Genomic DNA, 11,995 nt, shown 5'->3' with positions numbered 1-11,995 from the left:
ATCCTGATCAGGATCTTTGTGCCCCCTTTGACCATATAAATTGTGGGAAGAAATTGTCAGTAGCCAAGCAGTAACCTTTTTATTAGGGAATGATTCAGAGTACATGTATTGCACCAAAAATACATGTACTCTGACTTGTCCCCATAAATATAAACTTCAGATGCGTTTAATCAGGAACAGGCTAGTTGTTCAGCTTCATTTTAGGTTTTGGTAATGTTCTGTTGCAGGTATGTTTGTGTTATGTGTTAAATTTCACTCAAGCCTACTTCCATATAAACCGTTTTTTCTTTCTTTCTCCTTACAGTATCCGTGTGAAAAGTCTTTCTTCCAGTACAGATGTAGGAGCTTTGGCCAAGAAAGTGGTGGAGGAATGTAAACTCATCCCTCCATCCCGTTTGCCTCAGGTGGAGCAGCTCCTCTACTACTTGCAGAACAGGAAATCATCCCCGGTGGAGGGCAAAAGTCAGTCATGTCACCATCATAACACCCTTGCTGTAGAGTCTAAACATATCCAAATGTTCACAATCCAAATTTGATTACAAACCTAAGGGCTAACTTTATACACATAAATCTTAACTTGTAGGCTTAATAAACGTTTATTTGTTATTGGAATCTCTATTAGCTGATTTGGCTTTGAAAGCTACTCTTTCTATGCCACACACACAACATCACAGTATAAAGGGTTGTAAACATTATAAACAATGCTCAACACATTCAGTTGTGAGAAATTCAGCCATAGAGGCAATGTTACTAATCTGTTATTGAATATACAACGAGACGATTAATGTACAGATGTAATGTGATTGATGTACAATATCTAAGGTGTACTAAAAGTATAAATAAATTAATTAAATCTCTTAAGTTTTGAAAGAAATACTTTAATATTTTTTATTATTGGCTGTTTGTGTTTGGTTTTTTTTGTCTCCAGTGGAGAAGAAAGAGAAAAGATCTGTGAAACCCAGAGAGCTGACACCGTTTGAAGGAATGGAGGTAACAACTTAAAACACTTGACTGCTTGTTTGTTCATGTATCTTGTTCCTTCACAGCCATTTCAGTTCTGTGATCTCAGTTCACGGACAGCATTCACTAAACGTTTGGCTCACTAATCTGATTTACAATGACACTGAATTTGAGGCATCTGTGTCATGTAATGACGCATTAATTTCCCTTGTATTTGTTTCACTTAAATTTAATTTACAATATGGCTGCTGGTTCAGAATCAGACTTATTGCTAAGTAGGTTTACACATTCAAGGAATTTGCTTTAGTGATTTGTTGCTTAACAATAAATATATATTCTTTATACTGTATAACAGGGCTCTACAGTGTGAACAATTTGGTCACATATGCCACTAAAAAAAGAAATGTGCGATGCAGTGTGCAAGTAAAGATTACAACCATAATCCCCCGCCCCGCCGCTATCCATTCATAAATACAAAAATATGAAATTGACAAGAGTATAAAACAAATAATAAACACAATGGCAGTTATTCACACAGCCCAAAAGCTTTAAATCTTCATTTTATTTGACTGGAACCGTGTGTGTCACTCCTTGTTATTGGTGTGTGTGTGTGTGTTGTCTGTGTTTATGTTTGTCTGTGTAGTTAAATGAGGAAGCCAGTATAACCAGAGTGGAGGAGTATGTTGAACTGCTCTATGAAGGCATCCCAGAAAAGATCAGAGGCTCGGCTCTCATTCTGCAGCTCGCCCGCAACCCTGATAACCTGGAGGAGCTGCTACACAATGGTATAGTTTCATTCTACCTACTAATAGAGATGTTTAGCAAAGTAGCTCCTATCTACGTACCTACATTTACATGCATATTTAAGTGAGGTGGTACATTCTATTCTCATTTTCTATGCTTAAACCAACCAAAGGGTGTGTTTATGGTGTCTTCTCTTCTGTAATTTTTATTGGTGGAGCTTGGGGTTATGTAGGTGGCGCTCTTCTCAGACATGGTGACTGACTACCAGGTTTTCTTCTCTTATTCTGTTAAAGCTATACAAATCAGTCCTTGTGCACCAGAGTGTTTTTCTAATCTGATAGAGAGGACATTTACTCATTTAACAATGTATTATTAAATTAAATTCCTTATCAACAAATCCCTATATTACTGCCTATTTGTCAACGGCCTGTAATCTCACTTACAAATGAACAACTCGCTTGTTTCCGCTGTTGCTTGGAACAGCCACTATTCTGCTTCCTATGTGATGGAATCGGATTAGGTTCTAGATGCATGTGCGCTTCTGAGCCTCTGTGCCGCTACAGCGACAACACCACAGCTAACGAAATAAAGTCCACTAACACCATAGAAAGACCGGCTCCCGGCATAAGACAGACTCCAACATGAACTCCATGTAAGGATAAACAACAAACAACAACAAAGTTTTATGTGCTGAAGCCTGTCAAACGAGAATAAAGTGATTCACAGTCATGTGAAACATATTGTAATTTTGTGGCTCATGTTAGATAATGTTAGCTCGACGGCTAATGCTGTGCAGTTGCTAAAATTATCCGGTGCAAAAAACTGGCTGTTTGACTTTCCACATTACTTCACCAGCTAACGCGATCCATAAGCCGTGTTTCCATCAATGTTTTTTTACATTTATTCATTTAGCTGACGCTTTTATCCAAAGCGACTTACAGTTGCTATACATGTCAGAGGTCGCACGCCTCTGGATCAGCTAGGGGTTAAGTGTCTTTCTCAGGGACACATTGGTGGATGGGTCACAGTGGGGGATTGAACCAAAGGCATGCGTCTTATCCACTGCTTCATCACCACACCATTTATGCGCCTTTTGAAGTATCGCATTAGAAAAGGTCGGTGGAAACGGCAAAAAGTTTTCACGCTCGCTTGAGGCGGTTTTTGCCTTGATCTAAATGGGAGATGGAAACACTTCTGCCGAATAAGTTCTGACGTAGCGAACTTGTAACTCTCATCTGATCAGCTGTTTCCGCTGTCGGCGCCTTGCCAGATATTCCCATAATGCGCAGAAACATGACTGGTATCAGTTTGCCCCCTTGAAACACATTCCTGAGGACCTCTCTCCATTTTTTTTTTTTAAGATCAGTGGCCATCAGCTCCATGTGACTGGTTTTGTTTTCTGGTTTGAAACCCATTCGTCTTGTTGTTAACGCCGATGTATCACGTCTCTTACTGTTGCCTGGAGTTCTCCAGTTTATGGTATTTATTTGAACTGAAAACTACCATACAGGAGTCACAGAACTACAAAATAGGGCTGGTAGTGCAGTATAATAGGTTAGCTCTAATCCAAGGTATAGCCTAACTCCTTGATACGTTGTTTGTTTTTACATACGGCCGGTGCCACAATCTACTGTACTTGTCTCGTCACCTGAAACTGCATGTGTCTCTGTGCGTAGAAGCAGCTCTGGGTGCTCTGGCCAGAGTACTGAGGGAGGACTGGAAACAGAGTGTAGAGCTGGCCACCATCATTGTTTACATCTTCTTCTGCTTCTCCAGGTAACGCAGACGCCTACGTTACAGAACATTGTTTTAACACGCTACGTCATCATTTAACATAGTGTTTTCTTCTCCTTTCCGGCAGTTTCTCCCAGTTTCACGGCCTGGTGACTCATTATAAAATCGGCGCGCTGTGTATGACCGTGGTGGAACATGAGCTGAAGAGACATGATGCGTGGCGTGAGGAGCTGCGCAAGAAAAACAAGGCTTATATCCTTTTATCTGCTGTCATTCGCTTCTTCCTTTGGAGCTGTCAACTGTTTTTTTTTTTTTACCCTTCTCTTGTGTAGTTTACCTTACTTTTTTTTGTATCTTTGTACATTATGTTTTCCTTAACACTCTTTTGTGTACGCGAGTCAGCTCCAGAGAATGGCTCTCTAAGGAGAGACCAAGACAAAGCTATGAGGAAATACCAAGGCCTTCTGGGTAAACAAGAACAGCTGCTCAGAGGTAGCAAGTCTTTTTGTTTTTTGTTTTTTTTGTCATACAGTAGCAAGAACACCAGATCTTTTCTGTGATGTGAATGTGTTGTTGATGCATCACTTAAATCCAAATTAAGATCAGATTAAAGTGCATTCCTGGTCACATCCTAGCCACATGTATTCATAAATAATATGACTTTCCCACCAGTATTTACCACTTCATAGAGGAGAGCTAAATCATAACCACATTATCTCCACCCGTGTGAAAGCAGCATTAGTTCACAGTCATGTTTCAACACAGAAATAACAAGTTTTTTTATATTCTATAATCTCTAATTTTCTATCTGTTTTCACTGCCTACCAGTGTCTCTTTACCTGCTGTTGAACCTTGCCGAGGACACCAGGACGGAGCTGAAGATGAGGAATAAAAACATTGTTGGCCTGTTGGTCAAAGTTCTTGAACGGGACGACGAGGAGCTGCTGGTCCTGGTGGTTTCATTCCTCAAAAAGCTGTCCATCTTCCTGGAGAACAAGAATGACATGGTGAGTAGAAGAGAGAATTTGAGAATTAATTCGGTGCGTATAGCCTAACTGTAACAGAATAGAGGTCAGTGCAGCCCTGAGTCATTCTGTGCTGCTTTCAGATCTGTTTCTCCTGTAGATCAACTTATTTAATATCATCCCTGCTGTTTTAGTCTTCCCTCCTCTTCGTGTCTTTGTTTTGGGAAGTAAATGTGATTGTGACACTTTTTCACTTCAATGAGAATTAATTAATTAATTTTAATTTAGTTATAAACTCCTGGACTTTGATAGCTCGTGTGTTTCAGCAGATTTTCTGCTAATGGTCAAAACTTTATGCACATTCAGAATCTCTCCCACATATCTGTGTTCTCTGACCAGAGAAAAGTCATAATATTACCAGACATCATTTAATGAGAAGTCTACCTGCCCTTTACTCTGCTGTGCATTACGTTATTGATCCGCTGGTAGTAACGTTATCCCCGTCACACCGTTTGACTGACACAGTTTGGGACAGCATGAGAAATCGAAACTAACTGAAACACTTTTGATCAGGCAGAAATCTCACGACAAATCCGCGCACACGTTAACTTCCAGTGCAGCTCACAGTCCCAAACAGAGCAGGCTGCGCTTCGGTTTATAGATGTTTATTATGTAAAACGATACCAGCTTTGTTACCACTCGTCACAGCTGTCTGGACCATTGACTGTATAAAAAGTCTGACTCACAACGCGAGCGGGTTCAGCTGATGGCTATCGCGGCGTACGCACATTCAGTCAGCTGGGCGGAGGTGATTAGCTCCATGAGTCTATCAGTTATACATTTGTATTTCACTGCGTGAGGAGAAAATGACTGTGTGGCTTGACAGCGTGTTAAAAATGTAATTTGCGTGAGTCTCACGAGACAGCTTTTTACCTGACGAGAATTCTCGTAATAATTCAATCGCGCGAGATCTCGTCACACCGCTAATGTTGAGTAATTTCTAAAATTGTCACTGCAAGCCATGAGTCTATGAATGAGGCTGTTGGCTTGTCAAACCATAATAAGTAACAGTGCAGTAATTACCATTTACAAAATAAGAAATAAATTATTCAAGTCACAATAATGTTTGTCGTGTTCTTCTAGTTGTATTTATTGCTTTACCCTCAATGTTTGTGTTTGGAACTTTTCTGTCCCCTTCTGCTGTAATCACTGAGTTTTAGGCCACACTACTACATTTGCACCCCCCCGTCTAGTAGGGGTGGGAATCTCTGGGCACCTCACGATTCGATTACGATTCAGAGGGCTGCCATTCAAGTATAAAACAATTATCGATGCATCTTGATACATTATTTTTTCTATACAGGACACTTTACACATAGTTACAGTGACAGAACAACAAAAAGTCATACAGGATTGAATGCCTTGGTAAAGAGCTGGGTTTTTAGTAGATTTTAGTAGAAGTGTCCAGACAGGGAGCATGATGGATCTCTGTGGGGATGAGTCCCAGAGGGTGTGGGCTGTGACGCTGAAGGCTCTGTCCCTTAAAGTCCGGAGTCTGGTGTGGGGGACAGATAGCAGGCCCTTGTACAGGGGAGACGCTAGCGCCAACAGCCTTTACTTTTCCAGCTGTTGGGGAAACTCCAGACTTTTATTAACGGACACACTGTTACCTAAGCTGCACATTTACTACCAGGCTGAAACTTACTGCAAATATTTTCCTCCGCTAACTTCCACCGTCATGTTCTGCCGCACGCTCTCTCTCATTCGCTCGGCCTCACTCGGGATATGCAAGGAGCTGCCAAACGTCGAGTGTCACCATGCTTGCAGTGTGCGAGTTAAAATCATTATTTGCGCATTAATATGATTGTGTGACATTTTAATGGGTGTTTATTCATTGTGCGGCGGTGGTGTGCCGGATACAGGGGAACACTGCTGGTCTCTCTGTTGTGTGCGCTCCACAGACGGTCCGGGCGCTGCAGTTCCGCCTTTTGTCTTCTGTCAACATTACCTTATCAATTAACATTTAAATAATCGATTTTTAGACATTTGTTAACCTATTCATAATCTTCCACGTCCGCATCGCGTTGCATCTAAGAATCGATTATTTCTCCCACCCCTACTGTCGAGAGTAAAACTCTGAATCCGAAGACTTAAAACGGAGAAGTTTGAAAACGCTGCTGACCTCGTTTTTGTTTTAGTGCAGACAGGCGAACATGGAGGACTTTAAAAATGCTGATGATGATGATGCAAATGCTCACATCTGGCTTCCTAAAAGGGTCTTATAAGTTATGCAAAGCAGAAATACAATTCTACTGGCAGTATTTTAGTGTTGGTGTTTTTATTAAAATATTTTGTACTGTGCATATAACACTTATCACTTGCACTGTGCATGTCGCCGTATTTGCTTTGTAAAGACTCCTCAGTCTGTTTCCCACCGCTACAGTCGCAACACTTCCATCTTGTTGTCGGTAGATGTGCATTTTCAGTCGTTTTAATAAGGAGATTGGTTTCATTTTTAAACACAAACGTATGTTTGCATAGTAGTGTGGATGCAGCCTTAGTTTAATCTGTTCCTGTGTTTATTATTTGCAGGCTGAGGTGGATACTGTGGAACGATTGGCTCGATTGGTTCCCTGTGACCATGAAGACCTGTTGAACTTGACTCTGCGTCTGCTGCTCAACCTCTCTTTTGACTCTGGACTCAGAGCCAAGATGGTGGAAGTTGGACTGTTACCTAAACTGACTGCCTTGTTGGGTAACAGTACACACTAAATGCAAAATATCAGTATACACTATATTCATAAAATGTACAATACATGCTTTATTCACAGTAGAATATTCATGCGATGAATAACTACATCTATAGAAATAACAATTATTAAGTCCTTGGGGTTTTTTTTAAATTACATTTGGTGATATCCTGACTTTTCCAGCAGGTTGACATGTTTATCTTTCTCTGAAATGTGTTGACAACTGTTGAATAGATTGCTATGAATTAACCCTCAGGATTAATTGTTGACTTTTCATTTATCGCCATCGTCAGGCCAAAATTTCAGTTTGTCCAATACTTATCGCCTAATACCTGCAGGATGGTGAACATGTGTAAACATTGTACCTTGTAGACTCTTGTCTTGTTGTTGTGTCAGCGACAGTTGATTTACATAATGTTGTAAGAGGGTAGGGTTATTTTCCATGCCTGTTGTGGTCAAACATTGATGACTATAAGAATATCCTGACTGGTGTGTATGTTTGTTTTCAAGCAGGTGATGAGAACAACCGTCAGGTTGTCATGCGTATACTGTATCACATCAGCATCGACGACCGTTTCAAGGGCATGTTTGTTTACACTGACTGCATACCTCAGGTACATTGAGATCTACTGAACATCACCTTAAACAAAGTAAAGGAATATAAACTGCTAATTTAAACATGTATGCTGACTTTAATAGTTTAAAAGTCACTGGTAAAATTGTGTCTGTGTCTAGCTCATGCAAATGCTGTACGAGCACAGTGAGGAGGAAACTGAAGCTGAGCTCATCTCCATCTGCATCAACCTGGCTGCAAACAAGAGGAATGCACATCTCATGTGTGAAGGTATATTTATATGAGTAGCATTTTATTACCAGATACTGGCTCACTGACTACTGACTTTTACACAAATAGATATTCCATTCTCTGTCAGGCCCTGTTTACACCTGGCATTCAAATGTACCTTGAGTGATCCAATCACAAGTGGACAGCTTGTGAATGCACTAGGGATGTCACAAGAACCCATACTTCGGTACTACGTCAATACCAGAACTCTGAAAACATAACGGTACTCGTTTTTCTAGGTACCAGAGATTCACCCTACCGAATCCAGGGTGAAGTTAGTTTAATATTCATTTAAAAGTTTGTCAGTTTTTGGCGGGTGTTACCTTTAATAGCCACAGAGAGTTGAGATAGAGCAGCCGGAGAACATCAGAGGGTAAATATTTTTCTCCATAAAATATGATCCAGATTCACAAAAGTCAGTGAATAAAGTAAATACAGTAGAAACACTCTGCACTTGCCTCATTTGTCAGTTAATCAAATTCAGGTTAGAAACACCAACACATTTGGTCTTAGCAGAAATGTTGTACTCATCTGTTCAGACAGGCCTTTTTGACTTGGTTTCTGGCTTAGGAAGAGAGCGGTCTGTGTTGACAACACTACTGGATTGATCTGTGATTACTGGAAAAACAAGTAACAGTAAAAACAATTCTGTTTTACCTGAGTCTCTGTTTGTGTCTTTCTGTCTGCAGGAAATGGGTTGAAGATGCTCATGAAGAGAGCGCTGAAGATGAAAGACTGCCTTCTGATGAAGATGATCAGAAACATCTCACAACATGACGGAGCAACCAAACCGCTGTTCATAGTGAGTTAAAATTACACAATAAAAAACATTACTGCTCCCAAAAACCCCACAGAGTTAAGAAAATTAATCACTCTGTGGTTCGGTTTACAGGGCTTAAAGTTCTCCGGCGCTGTGCAGGAATTCTGGCGCGAGGCGTTTATGTATTCAACAATATATAAATATGTCTGTGGAAAATATTCTTTCGTATTTTTTGAATCACAAACAAATCAGCTCTTAATTTTTCTATTCAGATATTTATTTTGTTGAGGAAGGGACTGAAAAAAAGATTTTACTTAATCATGATTGTTTTGAATGTTTTACCTCAGATTTGTGATGATTTGTGTGATCCACTGTTTGGTATCAAGTGGTAAAAATAGTTTAAAAAAGCCTAAAATAATAGTAGCCTTCAATATTCATTTGTTGGACAAAACATCGGTTTAATTTTTGTGGGTTGTTTTCAGTCATTTAATTATTGTGCAAGAAAAATGCTCTACATGGTGGAGTACTTGGTAGAAACGCTTTCATTTGTTTATGCAAAGCACTAAGTTGTCAGTAATAATAACCGTGCATACAGAACGAGTTCAACATTTCTAGGTTTGTCCCGCCTCCCCCAGGCTGTGATTGGTTGGTTGTTTGACGGCAACTAACAAACACGGCTGCATGAAAGGCTCCCGATCTCCCTGCTGAGGTCAACAGGCAGGCAGAACGTGAACAGGTGAGCGTCACGCAGTGCCCAGAAAACCTGATGTGGAGAGGGCAGAGGAGAGGACCGGGGCTGGTACGCCAAAGACTAAAATATAAAAGTGACAGTACCGGTACACTTAGAGCACAGACGGCTTTTATATTGTGAGAAATAACAGGAAGTCATCTCTCCCGTTAGCGCGAGCTTTGTAGCAGAGCGTTCAGGCGCAGTTAAACCAACGCAGCAGCTGCTTTATAAATCCAGTGCCAGCTGCTGTGTAAAATAACAGCGGCTGTGGATGAGACGAGAGGTGACTGCTGGAAGTCAAAGACTTCGTATTTAAGTTTATGCTCTGCTTGCAGTTGTTTCATAAATGGCTATTAAAACACATTCCGAGGGGATTTGAAACGCCTTTTTGTTTTTGGCGCTGTCGCTAAAACCTCTTTGGGAGGGCGGCAAATATTTCTCCCTGCAGACATTACATTACATTACATTTACTAATTAGGCAGACACTTTTATCCAAAGCGACTTACATTTCAGGAACAACAAACAAGCATCAATACAACACAAGATCTATAAGTGACAATACATACTAGTAAGGGCAGCAATAACTACTAGCGAGAGCTAATAGCACGTATCGCATCAATGGAGTAAACCTAGAGAAACAAGTAAGAGTTGACAAAAAAGGGCAATCAATACAAGACAATTGTAAGGGGATAGAAGAAGAAGAGCACAGGAAGTGCATGTTAGAGGTTAGCGGTTAGAGGTGTTATAAGAGGAAGTGTTCTCGGAAGAGATGCGATTTCAAGAGCTTCTTGAAGTTAGAGAGGGACGCCCCTGCTCTGATGGCGTGTGGTAGCTCGTTCCACCATTGTGGTGTCACAGATGAGAACAGGGACGGAGATTGCTTTGTGTGAAGGGATGGCAGAGCCAGGCGGCGTTCGATGTGGGGGGGGGGGGGGGGGGGGGCCTAAATTTTTGGCCATGACTGTAGGTGAACACCTTTAGACCCATAACAGTATATTCCAACCTTCTGTCATTTCCCAGACACATTGATAGTTATGTAAATGATTGTAAACAGGAACACCTGCAGGTAAATGTTTGTCTTTATTTGAATCACAGCAAACACAGAAAATGGCCAAAACTTAACTATTGCTAAACAAAACCTGCTGATGTTTACGTGATAAACTGACAATTCAAAAAAAACTTGCAGGGACATGCAACTGACAGAAAATGACCCGTTTCATTATCAGAATTTGATCAGTTCAGTCAATAACAGGGTTTTTCCTGCATAGAGAAGTTTTTGGCGCCCCCCAAAAAGGTTTTAGCGAGCGCCAAAGGAAAATCCTCAGCGCCAAAATGATCAAAACAATTGGGGGGAAAAAGCCATTTATCAAACAACTGTTGAGCAAGCAGAATATGAACTTAAAAATAACGTCTTGTCTTCCAGCAGTCGCCTCTCTTCTCATCCACAGCTGCTGTCTTTTACACATGCAGCAGGCGCTGGATTAATAAACCAGCTGCTGCGTTGGTTTGACTGCGCCTGAACGCTCTGCTACGAAGCTCGCTATTGACTTCCTGTTATTTTTCACAAGATAAAAGCCGTTTGTGCTTGAAGTGTGTCGGTATTCACCGGTACTGTCACTTTTACATTTTACTCTATGGCGTACGGGCACCTGTCCTCTCCTCTGCCCTCTCTAAATCAGGTTTTCTGGGCACCACGTGACGCTCAACCTGTTCCTGTTCTCGCCGGCCTGCTAACCTCCGCAGGGAGATGGGGAGAAATTATAATGAATACACAAACATTAGCACTAATCACACAGCTAAATCTCTACTAATAAACTATCTGTAGGCAGATTATCCAAATCAAGTGTCTTTACTGAACGCGTACCCATCATGCTGACTGTTGCGCAAAGTCACCCCCCAAAGGCCCATTCTGAGCCTAGAGTCTAGAAGAGCTGCACAATTTTACCTCCATTCAAGTTAGCAGAGGGCTAAACAGGAAGTTAGACACCAACGCACAATTATAAATGCGCTTCTGATTGGCTCTCACCTTCTGCCACAAAGACACAGATAGAAATGCAACTGACAAAAGTTTGTCCTGCAAAATGTTAGGTGCACCAATGCAACCAAGCAAAATATGTAGTGGCACTCGACAGATTTTCCTCCCTCCCACATAATTTTAGACCAATTTCAAAACTGCCTTTTATTGCAAAGATTCTAGAAAGAATTGTGTCCAAACAGCTGCTCACTGTACTGGAAAATAACAAATTATTTGAAAAGTTTCAGTCTGGTTTTAGGAAGTACCACAGCACTGAGACTGCCCTGCTTAAAGTCACCAATGACCTTTTAATGTCTGCTGATGAAGGTATGTGCTCAGTCCTTGTACTCCTGGACCTTAGCGCTGCTTTTGACACCATTGATCACAACATCATGTTAGACAGACTGAGGCACTGGGTGGGGATCTCTGGTACTGCTCTAGAATGGTTTTCATCCTACCTGTCAAATAGGAAGTTTTGCGTGTCTGTAAACAAC

General features: G+C 41.0%; 1 protein-coding gene across 2 annotated transcripts in view; it reads left to right on the top strand.

Annotated features, from left to right (window-relative positions):
* The window catches only part of LOC123971943 (kinesin-associated protein 3-like), a 22,383-nt gene that overhangs the window by 4,931 nt on the left and 5,457 nt on the right, over nucleotides 1-11,995 (top strand). Inside the window, exons 1-11 of one of the 2 annotated variants that reach the window (XM_046051050.1) lie at nucleotides 311-462; nucleotides 929-990; nucleotides 1,604-1,745; nucleotides 3,381-3,480; nucleotides 3,566-3,690; nucleotides 3,832-3,930; nucleotides 4,267-4,445; nucleotides 6,996-7,158; nucleotides 7,667-7,767; nucleotides 7,889-7,997; nucleotides 8,687-8,799. In XM_046051050.1, the coding sequence (XP_045907006.1) occupies nucleotide 462; nucleotides 929-990; nucleotides 1,604-1,745; nucleotides 3,381-3,480; nucleotides 3,566-3,690; nucleotides 3,832-3,930; nucleotides 4,267-4,445; nucleotides 6,996-7,158; nucleotides 7,667-7,767; nucleotides 7,889-7,997; nucleotides 8,687-8,799 (1,194 nt within the window). In that variant the 5' untranslated portion in view covers nucleotides 311-461. Of the gene's footprint in view, nucleotides 1-310; nucleotides 463-928; nucleotides 991-1,603; nucleotides 1,746-3,380; nucleotides 3,481-3,565; nucleotides 3,691-3,831; nucleotides 3,931-4,266; nucleotides 4,446-6,995; nucleotides 7,159-7,666; nucleotides 7,768-7,888; nucleotides 7,998-8,686; nucleotides 8,800-11,995 lie in introns of those variants that run through there. The other variant, XM_046051051.1, reaches the window with a different exon arrangement.

Source organism: Micropterus dolomieu, linkage group LG06 (genome assembly GCF_021292245.1).
Source record: "Micropterus dolomieu isolate WLL.071019.BEF.003 ecotype Adirondacks linkage group LG06, ASM2129224v1, whole genome shotgun sequence".
Lineage (NCBI taxonomy): Eukaryota > Metazoa > Chordata > Actinopteri > Centrarchiformes > Centrarchidae > Micropterus > Micropterus dolomieu.
The sequence above is the reverse complement of the archived record's forward strand: the minus strand, read 5'-3'. Positions and strand labels throughout refer to the sequence as shown.